General features: G+C 41.8%; 1 protein-coding gene across 2 annotated transcripts in view; it reads right to left on the bottom strand.

Moving 5' to 3' along the window:
- The window catches only part of rxraa (retinoid X receptor, alpha a), a 104,192-nt gene extending 86,680 nt beyond the window's left edge, over positions 1-17,512 (bottom strand). The window contains exon 1 of one of the 2 annotated variants that reach the window (XM_051412145.1): positions 17,194-17,512. In XM_051412145.1, coding sequence (XP_051268105.1) covers positions 17,194-17,221 — 28 coding nt within the window. In that variant the 5' untranslated portion in view covers positions 17,222-17,512. The remainder of the gene's footprint in view (positions 1-17,193) is intronic. The other variant, XM_051412146.1, reaches the window with a different exon arrangement.
- Between the last annotated feature and the right edge of the window lie 225 nt (positions 17,513-17,737).

Below are 17,737 nucleotides of genomic sequence, written 5' to 3'. Positions count from 1 at the left end.
AAAAGCTGTTTGCAAAATCTAACCGGCTCACTATTCATCAGCTGGCAGACATGCTTTTGCGTAACAGTCTCGTGGGTAAAAATCTTGAGAAATTCAAGGATGACTCATGACTTCAATAATAACTCATATTCTGCTTTCACACCTGCAGTCATTCTGTAACTGTCACTGCCTTCAAGTGACAGCTACGTTCATATTTTGCAACTGGTTTGTATTCGGTACATAATTAAGGAAGGTCATTGGCCACATAGTTACAGATATCAACACACCCGGAGGAAAAACACAAACCAGTCATTAAAAAAGGAACAGAAATACCGACAGCAGCCAGCATGGGTGCGAACAAAAAGGGAGAAGAATGGAGAGGGAAAGAAAAGGGAGAAACGAGAGTGAAAGAGGAATAGAGGGAAGAATAGAGGAACGCTTAGAGACTTTTGGGAGAAAGAGAGAGTGAGAAAAGAGAATGAAAGAGAGAAACAGAGGAGAGACAGGCAGAGGGAGGCAGACAAAACTAGGTCAAGTCACATGACTGGGATCGACTGTAGGCAGGATTAAATATCCTACAGCATGTGGTCATTTACACAACAAATGTAGTTTATAAATTTATAAATTATTTCTCTTCCACGGGGGATGAGGTTCGGTGTGGTGAGCGTGATGCTGCACTGTATTCTGGTTGGAAGCGAGGCTTTTCAGCGAGCACAAAAACAGAGCATTAAAGACTCGGGCGAGCCGTTCCCTCCGAGACAGGAAACAAAGCGAGCGCCCGAGATAGCATGAAAATGATCATAACAGGAGGGAACACAGTCCCAGTATGAGATAGCTCCATTGTGACAGGCTAATGGCTATATCATGCAATGTCCATTATCCTGAGTAAAAGCAAATGACAGTGAAATATTAAAAAGATGTCACATATTTCAACTCTTAAAACAAGACTGTGTAAGCGTGCCCAAGTCTCAACACCATATGTCAAATGTCAATTTTTTTTTTACTTGTTTAACTCAATAGTGCCACCCAGGATAGAAGGACAGGATTCACAACAGCAGTCTGGGCACTTTTAATGACATTAATCAATAAATAAGTTTTCTGCTTTGCAATTGCAAATGACAGTGGCTCAAGAAGCACATGCACAACATAGCTTTGACCATTTCCTTTTCATGTAAATGAAACAGTGTCACTTATTTTGCAGCCATACAATTTTGTATCACTATACTGTCCTGTACACCACAGATGCAACTAATGTTAGCTAAATTAGTCACATCCTGTATCCTCAACAACAACACTGGTCAAAGTTAATATTTCACTATAAAGACATCAGGTAAAAATAAGCTTTCAATGGTAAAAAAAAAAAAAAAAAAAACAGGATCACATGAGGCACTTCAGTGACTGATGCATTATAAATGACTGAGATGCATAGAAAGTATAATACAGGGTGACATGTCATGAGATGCTATAATAAAATAAAAAATGCCACTGGTACCCTTCCTCCCTGTTGCACTGACTGAGGAAACTATAGCTGCCAATCAAGCAGAGGACTACAGGCTAAGCTCAGTCAATCCCACGGAGGCCAGCCTCTTCAATATCAATCATTCATCTACTTCTGTGGTCAGCTGAGACCTGGGAGATGCACAGAAAATCTGTCGCTAGTAGCTACTCATAATTTCAGCAAGTGAACCCTCACTGGAGATTCCCCGCCGGATTTGAGCCAATCAATGTGATATAATGACACTGACGACCCAGACCAACACGTGGCTCTTTCTAATCAGTTTCACCGCCAGGCTTTCAGGGTCACGGGGCCCCACAGCAGAGTGCATTTAGACCACTGTGTTTAAGAGTGCAGATAAAACCAGGCAGCTGCTGCAATGAAGATCAGATCCACAGAGTGTAAAAACACTGAAGAAATGATGTACAGATGACCTTACGTGACATTAATATCCCTCGTACTACAGTGCATGCTTACATGAATGGACTGCTGGGAACTTAATGTAATTTTTTAAATCTACATGAAAACTGCGTGTGTAATTATTAAGTATCATATGTCAGAATTAGGAATGTCTGATGGATTTTTAAAAAGGCTTAATTTTTACGTTCATCCTTCCAGGTTACAAAAAAAAAATGTCACCATGCAATATCTTTACCAATAAGATAAGATATTTTAGTGGCAACAGAATGTTTCACTTGTTGTGTAGTTTCTTTTCTTTTGACTAGTCATAATCAGGTGCATAAAAATCAAATACCTACAGCAATAAGAATCAGGTTTATTTTGATACTGTAGCGAGATCCAGGTCAAGAGGTGAGGCACTTTTTGAGGGCTGGCAGCGTACTCCTGCTACTGAAATGTCATCGATGACATCACCGCTCGTCTACCTGCAGACGCCGCAAGATGCGATGAGCCAGCGAAGCATAAGGCTGCTCCAAAAATACTAAATCTGCCTTCCAGGGTAAAAACTCTTATCTCAAATAACAATTACTGACCAAGAGAGACAGACCGTCAGATCGGCTTAGAGCTGAGCAACGGTGCACCCTCTCAAAAATTACGGCCCAAAACAGCAAAGTTAATTTGTATCAAGGGACAGGCAAGTGGACGAGCCAGAGCAAGGTCATTCTGCAGGGCCACACAGAGATGTCTGCATACGCAATAACCTACAGGCACAGGGAAAATGCTTCCCTGAGCAGCCCTGTGTAGAGGTTGTGTGTATTACGCTCACATGTTAAAGGAAACCCATACTCAGACTGTCAGAGTCTGACGTTTGGACAAAGCCTAGCAGTGAGGTATCTCTTTCTAAAAATGCTAATATTAATAATCCTGCATGTACTTGAATGGAACTATGCCCCTGTACATCCTCTTTTGCGTTGGTATGTACAGGCTTAAAGCAATTCATTGATTAGTTTACGGACATAAAATCAATCATCAACAATTATCAAATAAGTAATTTATCAAGAAAAACTATTCAACATTTTTTCTCTCTTCTGTTTCCTAGCATGTAAACTGAATATGTTAGGGTTTTGGACTGTCGGACCAAAAGAGACAATTTTACTATTTTCAAAAATTCTATTAAACAATTAAGCGATGAATCAAGCAAATAATTGACAGATGAATTGATTGATAATCATACAAGTTGCAGCCCGAGTATCGACTCATAGACAGGTTGGCGTGCTCCCTCCTGCAAGAAGACACTTAGTACATAGTGTACATTAATAAATATCAGTACAGCGAAACAGAAAGAGAAAATGTGGAGAAAATGCAAACTGCGAATGTTACCCTAGATCAAAGCCATTTCAGAAATGAATGGTTAATCTGTAATCTGCTGCAAACAATATATTTCTATACATAAACTGCCAACTGGATATTTGTATTATTGTTTTTTTTTTTTTACCTGAATAATAGCTATAAATAACACCTTGTTATATGCCAGCACATACAGACTCAACTGACCTGCACAAATACCAGCACACACACCCTCATACAGATAAACAGGTTAACACTGCTCTGCACGTACGTAATCTAACATCTCACACACATACAGTAGACTGTATCATCAGCATCAGCATTCCTAGAAATGAGTGTGACTTGTCAGGTCAGTCAGGCAGAAAGATGTAGGCCAACTGTGGTGCAACATGGGAAAAAAATAAATCAGCTCAGTATATTCATAGAAAGAGAAACGACTGACCAACAACATGTTTGCCTCCTCACTCAGACAACCGGATAATGAGGGAACCCAGATAGGAAACCTGTAAATGTTGGGAGTTTTTCCTTGAAAAATAATTTATATCGATTTTCAATTATTGTCCTCATCGATTCCTATCTAACGGTTTCTCTTGGGTTTGTGTCTTCATCCCTCCGTTTCACTGGTTCACTGTCATCTATCCCCTTCTAAGTACGCCTTTCTCCCTCCCCTCCTCCCATCTCTCTCAACCTCTCCTCCTTTCTTTCTCCTTCTGATCACTGTCCTACTGCTGCCTGTGCATACTGTAGCTCGGGGGGCGCATCAGTGAGACCATCAGAGGGAGGCCGTGATGCATCTCTTTTGATCAGTGCAGTCGCCACATTAGCATGTACCTCTGCGCTCTCCTGCTCCCCCCCGACTGAGTAAGCTACCTGCCTGTCAGCGCCTCCGACCTGGAGGAGCCTCGCCCAGGTAAGACAGAAGGCGCTCGGAGCTCATTTGAATCTTAAATCGCTAATGAACACAGGCTCCGCTCCACCACTGGGGAGAGGAGAGAGAATCATGCTTGTGATCTCGCCGCAGAGACGGACAAAAGCCTCGCCATGCATCTCTTATGTACTGCAAGGGGCCCCGTAGCTGAACACGGCGGCGTGCACTCTGTGAAAGCTGGGTGATTCAAATCGACTGAAGGTGTTGATTCAATGCCGAGGCTTTCTCGTCCCACTTGGGACTTCACGAATCAAAGGGAGAACACACTGTCCTTTTCAATGACAACAAACTAATACATGAAAAAGCGACATTTGTTTTTGAAATAAACACACAAAGGTAGCCTGTTTGTGTTTTAATCATAATGTACAATGGCTCTTTCATGCTACAGCAGAAAGGTCTGTGTTAGCTCTGGTGGAAACAAAACAAAGAGGTTATTTTTCATGCTGTGATTTAAAGTTTACTGTCTAGAAGTAGAGGTAATCTTTTTTTTTTTTTTGCTGTTTTTATGAGGGGTTGTGTTTGGCCAGCATGGCCTAGGTCTGGGTCCACAGCCGGGTGCCCTCTCACTTCTGTGCCACTTAATTAGCCTGGCCTTGCACAAAGGGGAGTTGGTCACATGGGCCCAATTTGGCCCGCTATAAAGTCTGCAAGGGCTCAACGTGCATTACTACAGGACTATTTACGTGCCTGCCGCACCAGGGTAAGTGACTTTGAAGATGCAGAAAACAGGACGTAGAAGAAGAAGTGAAGAGACGGAGAAAAAAATAACTGAAATGAAAGGAGGGGACCCTTAAATTCCAGGGAATTTTTCCAGATGTTGCACAAATATTCTGCTGAGGCAATCCAGATGTGCTCACTCTGTTTATTCCCTCCTTCTGCTCGCTGTTCCAAGGGCTTCTCTTTCTTCCCTTTCTTCTCTTTTACTCTCTCTCTCTTTCTACAACCCCTCTACCCCTCCCTCCTTCAAGCAGCCCACATCAGCGTTCCCTGATAGTGCCTTTTAAGTGAGGGCTTTAATAGCCCCCAGGGCACCTTAGCATCCACTAGGATCCTGTAATAAACATCCACTCTCATTCTCCACAGCAGGTGTGTGTGTGTAAGAGTGTGTGTGTGTCAGAGAGAGGGAGATTAGGTGCCTTGTTTTATCGCTCTTTGGATCAATTAACAATTAACTCTGTTACTAACAATAGCTGCACTGATGCGATGAGAGAAAAAAAAAATGAGGGATCCACTGAGTGAAGCAAGACCTAAATAAAAACAACATGCTTCCTACTTCCTTTTGCAAGCCTCCGCACTGATCCGGCTTTGTTCGCCCCCCTCCCGCCCCCCGATTTTCCATCACTTCTGCCTTCTCCTCACCTCCATACAAACGCTGTCATGTCTGCTGAGTCTGCTCCTCTCCCACAGAGCATGACCCAGCCACAACCCCTGACCCGCCCTCGCCCAGACAGCACACTGATTCTCAGCTGCTCGACTCTACGCTGCTCCAGATACACCAGTTCATGAATCAGAGGGCTGGGGACGCCCCCTCCACCACCGGTTCAAAACATCAACATTGTAGCATCAGGTAATCTGCACATGCTGGGCACATAAAAGCATGCACAGGCTGGCTTGCACACGCTGACGTGCACACCAAGCACAGGTACCCCCCTCTGATACTTAAATACATGCAAATGTGCCTATTAGAGCTGAAACAATTAGTCAACCAATTATTCAGTTGATCACAAGATTAATCAACATTAATTTTTGATAATCAAATAATTGCTGATGTAATTTATCAAACAGAAAAGCCAAACACACTCTGGTTCAAGTTGTTCAAACGTGGGCCTTTACTGCTTTTCTCAGTTTTATGTCATTGTCGCATGCATCACGCAAAGCAATGTGAAAAGGGCGCTCTGAAATTGGTATGGGCATTTTCAATATGTTCTGACATTGAATAGACAAAATGATTAATTGATTTAAAAAAAAAAAAAAACATATTAATCAATAATGACAGTAACTGTTAGATGCAGCCCTAGTTTTATGCCTCCATAAACACACACACACACACACACACACACACACACCACACACACACACACACACACAAAAACATAAATGTACACAGCTGCACACAGTCCTGCCAATAACGGTCCTGTTCCGCCAAACTACTCAACGCTCAGATCTGTCCTGTGTAATCTGCGGCCTTCTCTTGTTTCCCATTCTGAGCTGAAACAGAAGAAAGCATCCTAAATGTGACACTTGAACTTGTCAGAGCCGTTTTGTGCAACTAACTGTCAGCACTTTGGTATGCAGAGCGCTGATGACAAAGACATGGCCAGCGCCTGCCTGTCTCTGTCTGTCAAGTAAACCTGGTTGCTCAACTTTCTCCTCTAAAATAGCACAAACTTTAAGCAGAAGGTAGGGGCTTGCGCTGACTTTCTAAATTCATTATGTTAGACAGAGAGTCAAGAAAAGAGTACACACTGATACAGGGCCATTTCCATAATCCATTTACTCTGAGAACATTTTCCTTGGTGGCACAATGGGAGGGTTTTTCTCAGTCCAATAAGCAGGTTAAATTCTATAGCCAATATGAAAGAGCATTCAACTCAGACACCACTTAATTCGCTTCATGCATTCATTCAGTCTTCTTACTTTCAGTGACTAAGTAGTGGTGCTCGGTTATAAAAAGACAGCCTGCACTCTGGTCTTACCATGGTCAAGATGGGTTTATATTGGAGCAATTTATTATGTGTGTTTCATTGTTGCCTTATATTATGTGGCTTCATTGTTTTATATTACATGGCTCTACTGTGGGATTTTACTGCAAACGCTGTCTGCAAAGAAAATTTCCTTTCTGGGGCAATAAAATGTTGAACTCGAATAAATTGAATGTTGTGGGCAGGAGGAGGGAGGGAACAGCCATCTAACCGCCTTCAACTCGATGTCACCCAGGTTACCAACGGCACGAGTATAAATTTAACTTTGCATTTTAGTTGTTGACTCTTCAAGGTGGAATGATGGGTCGAGCACAATCATCTTGTCAATATCAAGAACGAGAGGTTCCATGTTGCCGGTGTTGTTTTTCCAGATAGACGGCCCCTCCTCCTCTATCCTTAACACCCTCCCACCTTCCTGCTGTTGAGAACATTCCTAAAACCAGACGGCAGCAAGGTGTCTAACCATAGGTGACGAAGCCCTCTAGACTTCTGTGAAGTCTGTATGTGTGCGCACGTCTTGTGTGTGTGGGTGTGTGTTTGTGTGTGTGTGTGTGTGTGTGTGTGCAAAGGCATACAGGTGTGTGTGTGTGTTGAGGCCTAGGGACCACAGTCTGGGCGGATGTATGAATATGCTAGACCTGGAGGCGTCAACAAAGAGTTAATCACTCTTTCTCTACTGCATGGAGAGGAAAAACCCACAGAGGAACCCTGTTATCTCACATATCATCGTTTTCTTTTCGTTTCTCTCTATTCTCTCTCATGCACAGTAATTTGTGAAAATAATGCGAATGTTACATCATATGTCTTCATGCTTTACATCCATTTTCTGAGGTGACCCATGTCAATACGTTTTGTCCCTCGACATCCTCTATCTCATCAGTGATCCAGACTGTTTGGTAGCTCCTGTAATGGATCTTCTGTTTATCATAATTGCAGTCACAGCCTCTTATCTTACAGACTGGTTTAAAGGGCTACTTCACCGAACTCAAACCCGAATCCTGGCGTTTTATTGTGAGGAGGACATGAAAATCGACCAAAACTTTCTATGCACTGTCTCAAGAGCTTCTCCTATAGGATCTGGAAATAGTAGCTGATTGATATCTGGTTGAAAAACAGCTTCCACTGTCCTCAATCCCTGCGGGGTCGACTCAGAAGAAGTGGAAAACTGAAAGGGGGAGAACTTCTTAAAATGAGGCAAACCAACAACTCTAAGCTAGACAAAAACAAACTGCAGATATCCAGCAATACTTAACAATAAGACAGAAGCCAATGCAAATACAAGCTGGTGTCCGTAAAAACAGGGAGCTTCGAAGCTGCGCAGACGTGTGCTAAACTTAACAGTCACTATAGAAACAGGTAGGGGTGTAACGATTCACCAAATCCACGGTTCAGTTCAGACCTCGATTTTTGAGCCACGGTTCGGTTCATACCGCGGTTTTCCCCGTTTCCCCATTTTGCAGAGAAACAGAGAGAGAGAGAGAGAGAGAGATGTTATCTGATATTACATTAAGCGGATACGGCAGAAATCTTACATTACAGAGCGTCAGTGAACGCACCACTGCAGATGTCACTCACTAACATTAGTTTTGGTTTGGACCCACATGCGGCGCACTTGAAAACTGAATCACGGGTGAGTTTATGAAACCTACTGTTGATGGAGAAAGTCAGCAGAGACACACACAGGGAGAGAGAGACAGAAAGAGGCGGAGCAAGCGGGCGTGTTGGCCGTGAGTGACCAGAGGTCCAGGCTAGGTGTGTGTGCTGTGTGTGAGTGTGGGGAGAAGAGAAAGGAAGCAAATTAAAGTTCAATTTTCCCCAAAAAAAGGGAAAAAAAAAAAAAATAATTTTAACAAAAAAAGAAGGGGGACCCATAAGGGGGAGAACTCTAAAAAAAAAATTAATTTTTGGGAGAAAGGGAAAAAGGAGGAGGGGGGGGGGAGAGAAAAAAACAACCAAAAAAAAAAAAAAAAAATAAAGAGAAAAAAAAAAAAAAAAACAAAAAACAAAAAAAAAAAAAAAAAAAAAACCGAAACAAACCCCCCCCCAAAAAAAAAAAAAAAAAAAAAAAAAAAAAAAAAAAAAAAAAAAAAAAAACAAAAAAAAAAGAAGGGTCCCCCCCCAACCAAACCCCCCAAACCACCCGGGAGAGAAAAGGGAAAAAAAAAAAAACAAAAAACAAAAAAAAAAAAAAGGAAAGCAACCCCAAAGCACCCCTCCGGGGCGAAAATCACAAAAAAAAACCCCACCCAAAAAAAAAAATAAAAAGAAAAAAAAAAAAAAAAAAAAAACAAACAAAAAAAAAAAAAAAAAAAAAACAAAAGAGGGAAAAGGGAAAGGAAAGAAAAGGGAAAAAGAAAAAAAAAGTGAAAAAAAAAAATCGGAAAAAATCTACAACAAACAACCCAACCCACCCACCACCCCATACCACCCCAACCCACACAAACAAAAAAAAAAAAAAAAAAAAAAAAAAAAAAAAAAAAAGTCGCAACTCACGGGGGAAAAAAAAAAAAAAACCAAAAAAACAAAACGGGGGAAAAAAAGGGAAAAAAAAAAAAAAAAAAAGAAGAGAAAAGGGGGAGGGAAAAAAAGAAAAAAAAAAAAAAAAAAAAAAAAAGAAAAAAGGGGGGGGGGGGGGCGACACCCCCCCAAAAAAGAAGGGAGGGGGGGGGGGGGGAAAAGGAAAAACAACAGAAAACCGCGCGAAGAGAAAAAAAAGAAGAAAAAAAAAAAAAAAAACAAAAAAAAAAAAAAGAAAAAAACAGGAAAAAAGGGAAAAAAGGGAGGGGGGGGGGGAGGAGGGAGAAAAAAAAAAAAAAAAAAAAAAAAAAAAAAAAAAAAAAAAAAGAGAAAAGGGGGGAGGAGGAGAAAAAAAAAAAAAAAAAAAAAATATATTAAATTATAAATAAAAAAAAATAAAAAATAAAAAAAAAAAGAAAAAATTAAAAAAATTTAAATTAATAAAAAAAAAAAATTTTTTTAATTATTAAAAAAAAAAAAAAATGGGGTGAAGAAAAAAAAAAAATTATAATTTTTAAAAAAAAAAAAAAAATTTTATTTTTTTAAAAATAAAAAAAAAAAAAAAAAAAAAGGAAATGTTTAATTAAAAAAATATAAAATAAAAAATAAATTTTTTTTTTTTTTTTATTTAAAAAAAAAAAAAAGGGGGTTAATATAAAAAAAAAAAAAAAAAAAAAAAAAAAAAAAAAAAAAGGAAAATAAAAAAAAGTAGTAAATAAACACTAAAATAAGGAGGAAAATGACCTAGAATAACCTACTGTCAATACAAATACGATATAGGCGTACATTGCTACCACCCCACGGGCCGCCGCCACCGCTGCAGTTACACTGTCTTAACGAGAGATCAACAGTCCAGGGAGCGAGTGTGTCCTGGTTCTGTCTCTCAGTCGGTCTCAGAACCGTTACAGCCCTAGAAACAGGAGCATAATAAAAGGTGGCTACTGTATAAGTCTTATTATAAGGAATGTGATAATGTTCTGCAGTTATGGTTGCTATGAATGGCTAGTGTATTTATTAAAAGCATCTGAGTAGCAGAGCTAATGGAAACATTCATTATCTCAGCTGACAGCGTCTAACCCCACAACAATCTAACCACTATTACATGCAATATCACATTTGTCAGGTAAACAGAAACACTTGCATGTTGGCTTGTTTGTGCTTAACAAGGGAATGTAGCAATAGCATGCTGGTGTCCATTATCGCATTATTCAATCAACAAATCTGCACTATTATGTCATTAATGATATAAAAAATGATTCCCTCCAAATATACACACCTTGCTTCACACTGGCATGTCAAGCTAATGGATGAAATGGATAAAATAAAGCAAAAGGTTTGTTAAACTTGAGCACCTGAAAGCACTCAAAGATTCAGTAGTTATGGAACATTACGACACAAAATCATGCCAGGTTCATCTGGTCAATACTGGGAAAAATGAAAAGCTGAGCTTGTTATTGGCCAATAGTAACAGATATTATTATCACGACTACAGGTTGCCTGAAAATGGGGGCAGTGTGCAAAACCATAACCATAGAGAACTGAGTCATTGGTTATTATAAGCTGCTTGTGTTTTGTGCCCACGGGCCACTGTGTCTTATTCTGTCTAATCTAGGTATGTTATTTTCTAGATATGAAAACCTTTATGTGTGCTTAAAGCAAGAGTTTGTGTCTCTCTCTCTCTGAAGGAGAAATAACTACATTTCAAATCTGAACCGGGATTGGTCTCAAACTTGGCAGTATGAGGCAGGCTCACTGGGGTCAGATCTCATTTTTGTGCCAGTACAAACCTCTACCCGACTGGGGAAAGAAAAATGGGGGATATCCTTAGCGAGGTTTGTGTGTACCTTAGCAACTCGCTCCTTTTTTTAAATCTTATTTCTTCTATAAATATAAAAACACTCAACATTCACAATGAAGATAATGAAAAACCTTTTATTAATAGAGTGTAAGCCACAGCATTGGTAGAAACACTGGTTATCTTGCTCCTGTAACATACAGCGTTTAATCATGTGTATTTAAAAAAAAAACTAATGGTAAAATATGGATATTGGAGCTACTTGATCACAGTCAAGATATGTATGTGTTGGCGAGCAGGTGTAAATGTACATAACCTTCACCCTGCTGCGTTCTGCTTACACCCAAACACCCACCCACTCACTCACAGCCACACAGCCAACACACACACACACACACACACACACACACACACACACACACACACACACACACACACACACACACACACACCATAACCGAGGTGTTTTGCATGCTGTGGGATTTCCGTGGCCCTGTGCCCAGCAGTGCGTGGAAGCACCACCCCCCCCGGCATCTGGCAAGATGACAGACAAACATAACGGTGGTGGCAACGGTGGTGGCGGTGAGGGGAGCAGGCGTGAGGCACACTGGGACACCTCCTCTCACTCCCTGTGACCTCAAAAAGAAACTGTAACGGAGCAGCGAGAGACGCCGTCTTAATTACTTTGCTCTGTTTCTGCCGCGGTGGCGAGTGTTTACATGTACACAAACGCGGACACACACAGGCTGTTTTGAGCGTGTGTGAAAAGACAGGGAGAGCACTGTGCATACACCTGAGTATACAGTTTTAGAAAAACAACCTCACAGTTGGAGTCCACAATCTAATTCTTTGTCTTTCTCGGAAGAGTGCAGAGACATCAAACACATCATTCCAGCTTTTGATCATGTAACACACTGATATCGCAACCAGTGTAACAGATACATATTATTACAACATGTAAAGCAATGATCCACTGTAGTAATTGTCTGGCTGCAGAAAATACAATTCTATTCACTCATTGTTCTACGCCACTACTTTAAGTGAAATAAATCCACTTTTTTTGTTATCACTGGTGCTCATCGGGGCCAATTATAATTAGTGTAGAAAAAAAAAAGTGGGCATAAGGAAATATAATGACATGAAGGAGCATAACATATCTAGGATTCACTTGATTCGTCATCCCTCTCCAGCGAATACCCATCAAAGCCTATGTGCTCATAACTTAATTACAAAACACATCATAGCCGCCAAACAGCCGAGATATTTTCATGCATTACCGCAATCGCAGAAGCAGAGTCGACAGTTGTTTTTATTATAGAAAACATGCCAATTTGAGGATTGCGGAGGAGTGGAGAGAGTGGTTAGCCTCTGACAGCTTTTATTTTTTGGTTTCTTGGCAGGGTTTTAAAATCACAACTACAATGTGCCGTGTTTCTTCTTTCCAGTTCTTTCTCCCTCGTATTGTTTCTTTGTATGCGAGCGTCGCTTGTCTTTCTCAGCTTCTCTCCATCTTGCGCACACAGAGGGGAGAGAGTTCTGGCTGGAGGAGGGCGAACCGACCTTCCTCTCAATGCGAATTATGAGTGTGATCTGGTCAATTCCCCACAGAGACTACGTTTCCACTTCAAAAGAGTGGCTGTACGCACCCTGAATACTGCCAGCCTGCAGAAAAGCCATTCAGACACTCAGAGGACCTGCAATAAACCCTGAAACTAATGGCGCTCAGATGATTCCAACACAGAGTAGTGAAAGCAACCGAGCTTCTGAAAATCCAAACTGTGAGTGTCGATGACTGCTGGAATGATGGGTTGATTAAGGCATCTATCAAGCAGAAAACGCTCGCTGGTTCTAGCTTTTTAAAATGTGAGGGTCTGCTGCTCTTCTGGGTTTCTGTGAATATTTGTGGGTTTTAGGATCGAATAGAACAAGCAATGTGAAGACGTCACCTTTGGGCTCTGGGAACTTGCGGCCATTTTCCACTATTTCATAGACTATGATTATTCTACTCCTTAGTTGCAGCACCAGTGTTAATCAGCACAAATCCCAAACAGTGGAATCACGACGGGAACGACACAAAAAACGGAAAGGAAGATAGAAAGAAAGACAAACACAGAGAGAAAGACAAAGAAAGAACTAGCTACTGTCTTTAAACACTTTAAAAGACAGATTGAACGCCAAAGGCAAATTCCTGAAGTGATCGAGCGTATGGGGAGCAGAGGTCAAGGTTTAAGGTGCAAAGTTCACTGCGGCCGTTATCAATAAAGACCTCCTGCGAGCGAGGAGCTCCTTACACAAATAATTAACGAGCCTTTGAGTCATTCCATGATTTGTGCGTCAAAAAGGCCTTCCAGCACTTTCTGATTCATACTATGTTTAGAACATAAACAAGTGTGGGCTGCAGAGGAGAGAGCATGACAGGCTGAAATATGCACTGTTTTATCTGAAGCCAACTCTTAATGCTTTATACTGATCACCAGAGATATTCAGCAAAGAAAAACAAAACACAGACCTACATGTAATGACGATTTGCTGTAATTAAAAAAAAACACACAGTCTTGCTGTGTTTGTAATTGGAGCATAAATCTTTTCCCCTTCGTAGAGTTTGGTTTGGATGCTGGCAAGGGCGAGTGGTGGGAAAGTAGAGGGTGGGCACATAGAAGGCAAGCAAATTTTCTTTGATTTGCTTGAGTTAAAGGCCTCATGGGTGAGATTGGAGAGAAAAAAGGAGAAAGGAGAGGCAGAGAGAGCTGTCACTTTAAGCCATTAAGTCTCGCTATAAAACTCCTCCAATAAAAATGACAGCTGCAGCCCCCTTTTCTCAAAAGGGGAGCAAAGGCATCACATCAGGAACACAAAACTGGACGGCCGTAAAAGACAAACTTGGCCAAATGCTTTTGGCAGTGTAATTCCACCAGCCCACTCCCACCACACACACACACACACACACACACACACCCCTCCCGGCAGACACATACCCTCTCCCTGTATTACCTTTGTTCCTGAGTTACTGCCAGAAAAGGAATGTCAGTCTCTCCCCCACCACACACACACACACACACACACACACACACACACACACACACACACACACACACACACACACACACACACACACACACACACTCTTTCTCATCTCACTTTCTCATCAAAGACCATGAACTTCATTGATTTTGGGAGTCAGCGTCTGTCTGTGTGTGTGTGTGTGTGTGTGTTATGTTTGCCCAAACAGAAAGCACCACAGAGTTTAGTACCACCGGATTAAGGACAACAACACACACCTCAGACTCAATTTGCCCAGTTGTATACTAGATTTTTACATTAAACATAGCTTATAAGGTCATTTAAAGAAAAACGGTCGCCATTTTCTCACAAATTAGGTTGGAACAAAACTCTTTGGAACATTAATCAAGTAATAAAGGTGCAAATTTCACAGCATAGTGTCTGATTGCATGTCATGTCAGTTTTATTTAAACAGACCAAATTTGTCTCTGAGGGCTTTTCAATCTGAACATTAGTACAACACAACATATCCTTAGAACCTGGTTTGGATGAGGAACACTCAACAAATCAATAAAACCAACCCTGTGCGACATTCAGCAGGTGAAACTTCATTAAGGAGAACTACTTAGTTGCCGACACATTTGCCACAAAACAATCAACCATACGAAAAATCAATAAATACACCTGACTTCAAGAAAAAAAAAAGCCTTTTCACCTCAGCACTGCTGGAAAAACTCTCCTTCCTTTCACAACCACATTGTTTTATTTCACTGACAGTCATCATCAGCCTCACACTGTACTGACAAAAAAGGACACGTTCTCCTTTCAATGTCAACCCTTCAGTCTTAACAGCTTAATGTCAGATATGGGGGGGGGAGATCAGGCAGCACATCAGCATACGGTGCCAAAGGGGGATGTCGTCATCACAGCCAACAACCGATCTATAATTGTGAAATGCACTGGCTGTCATTTCAAACAGTTGCATGTCAGGATTTCTAATGCGGCACGACAGATAATTGCACCGAGTAAAGCGACTAATCGATATGTTCAAGGACTCTGCTGATAGTGGCGTCCTTGAAGTGGCCAATTAACAATCAGCGCTCAAGTGGACCTTTGATGGAGCACGTTTAAATATAAATGGGGGTGTCGGGACCAACAGATAAGGACTACAGGCGCTGAAAAAGCTGCTGATACAGCACGAGGAAGAGATGAGATCCAACACTGCTGGAGAAGTGTTCCTCCTCGTTTAAACAATTAAGTGTTGAGCCTTGAACCAACCACAGAGGCTTTCCTTCTGTGCAGCCCATATGAGCTGTCAAGTGTCTGTATGGGCTGCTTTGGTGTACATTTAGGCAGACTGAAACTTGAATCACTTTCACCATGGACACACAATACAGTGCACCTGTAAAAACAGCCTGTCAGTGTGTGCAGCTCAGGAGGTTTTAGCGTTTTTCTGGGAAGCCACATAAAGGGCATTGTGGCAACAGTGTCTGCGAGCAAGGTCTGTAACAGAAGAAAGCCGCCCGGCGTCTCAGAAGTCCCCCGTTGAATCTCCTCGGTGCATCCAGGCAGCTGATGATACGCGTCGAGGTGTAACGTGACGCCCTCATGAAAGAGCGGCAGACACAATACGAGGGCTCGCCTGCAGCTCTGAGCTGCATCTCTGCTACAGGGGACAAGGGTCTGCTCTGTTCACTTTGACAAACTTACAGTAGTGTTCAGCATTAATCATTCACAGGTGTGTGTGTGTGTGTGTGTGTGTGTGTGTGTGTGTGTGTGTGTGTGTGAGTGAGAGAGAGAGAGAGAGTGTGTGTGTTTGAACTAGAAATTAAAAGGATCCCTTATTGAAAATGAGAGAGATAAAGAGTAATGGTTTTAAAATAGAGTAAATCACGAACTAAATTATTGTTGAACTTTTTCTGGTAATTCAAACCTGTTATTATTTAAAGCTATGCCAGCTGTAAATGCTTTCTTTACTGTCTGGAAAAATAAAGCATGAAAGATGAAATGGGAAAGTTGCCACTCTCCCTCTCAAAAACTCTGTGTCAAATTCAGTTCCTCTGTAGTCTGAGAATGCTGTTCAATACTCAGAACTGACAATAATGTCCACAGATCCTAGTGCAGTAGTTATCCCACACCTGTGTCACCTGTTAGTAACCGACTGACTGTGAAATTACCTCTAATCTTTACTTGAGCACAGCTTTAAAGAGACACGCTCAGACTGTCCTTACGTTGGTTAACTTCGAGCATGGGAGGAAAGTTTAAATCCCCAATTTAACATGCTGCTTTAGGTTTATTTTCAAAACCCATTAGCAGCATATTCAAAAAAGTCACGTGAGACACAAAACAAAGCTTCAACTAAAGCCAAGAGTTACGACAACGAGAAAACACACACAGCTTCCACACACGCGACACATGGGCTAACCTAACACAGACAACACATGCTAGAGGAGTTAAAAAAAAAAAAAAAAAAAAAAGCTCCTTCAACTGTTCGTGCAATAATTTTCAACTTGTTCAGTCGCACTCGTTCACGCTCGTGGCAACCGCTGAGGCGCACGGCTTCATCTCGAGTTTGCTCTCTTCCTCGCGACGCGGATTCAAATAAAGTTTCAAGCTAAGTTAAAACCACTAGCTACATCTAATTGCAGCGCACGCGAGGTATACGCGCACAGCTCATCCCGAGCGAGGTGTCACTGTATCAAAGCGAAATGTCATCAGCTCGAGCAGCAGCATTGGATATGCAACACAGAGAGGATGTATCTGGGGGTTGTGTGAGTGGAGACGGTAAGTTCGTGTTAGTGAAAATTAAAGAAGACAGGGTCCGCTACAACCCGTCAACATGCTGACGCGTTTGGCAACTCACGCGCTGTCAAAAAGAGAAAAGGAGGCAAACCAAAAAAAAAAACACAAAAAAAAAAAAAAAAAAACAGAGCGCGAGGACACGTTTCACACTTCTCCGCCGATGAAAGTCCTATCAAACCCCTCACATTTAGAACACAGCAGGGCTTTGTCATTAAACAAATAAACTTACCCAATGACAAGAATGGTTTGGTTTCCATGTCTGTCTGGTTAGCTCATGCCAGCTGAGACGACCGCGTTTGGGAGTTTTTCCACAGGCTCGAGCGGACCGGACCAGACCAGGTCGCCGCCTCCGCTGCCGCCTCCGCTGCTGTGGTCCTCTTCAAGTAGACTCGGCCCGAAGCGGTAAAAGTGACAGGTCGGTGTCTGATAAGACTCGGAAGATAAACCTAATGTTTCTTCTACCTCTGTTTGCTCACTCAGCTGCCGCGCTCGCGCTCCTCTCCTCTCCCTCTCGTGCTCGGTGTACAACAACTCCAACTACTGGATCTGCACTGCAAAAGGGACCTGTGCAGGGGGTACTCCCACCAACGTAGGCAGAGCTGCAGCGACGCCGCCACAAAACGGGAGCCTTATCGTGAACTTTGAAAAATGAACGACGCAAAAGCAAAAGGAAAAACACACGCAGTGCGTTTCACCGTAGATATTAAAAAGTGTAAAGATTTCCCGCAGGTAGTCGTTTTTCCATATCACGCCGAGCCCCCCCTTTTTCAGCT

This window comes from Dicentrarchus labrax, unplaced genomic scaffold (assembly GCF_905237075.1).
Source record: "Dicentrarchus labrax unplaced genomic scaffold, dlabrax2021, whole genome shotgun sequence".
In the NCBI taxonomy this organism is placed as follows: Eukaryota; Metazoa; Chordata; class Actinopteri; family Moronidae; genus Dicentrarchus; species Dicentrarchus labrax.
The sequence above is the reverse complement of the archived record's forward strand: the minus strand, read 5'-3'. Positions and strand labels throughout refer to the sequence as shown.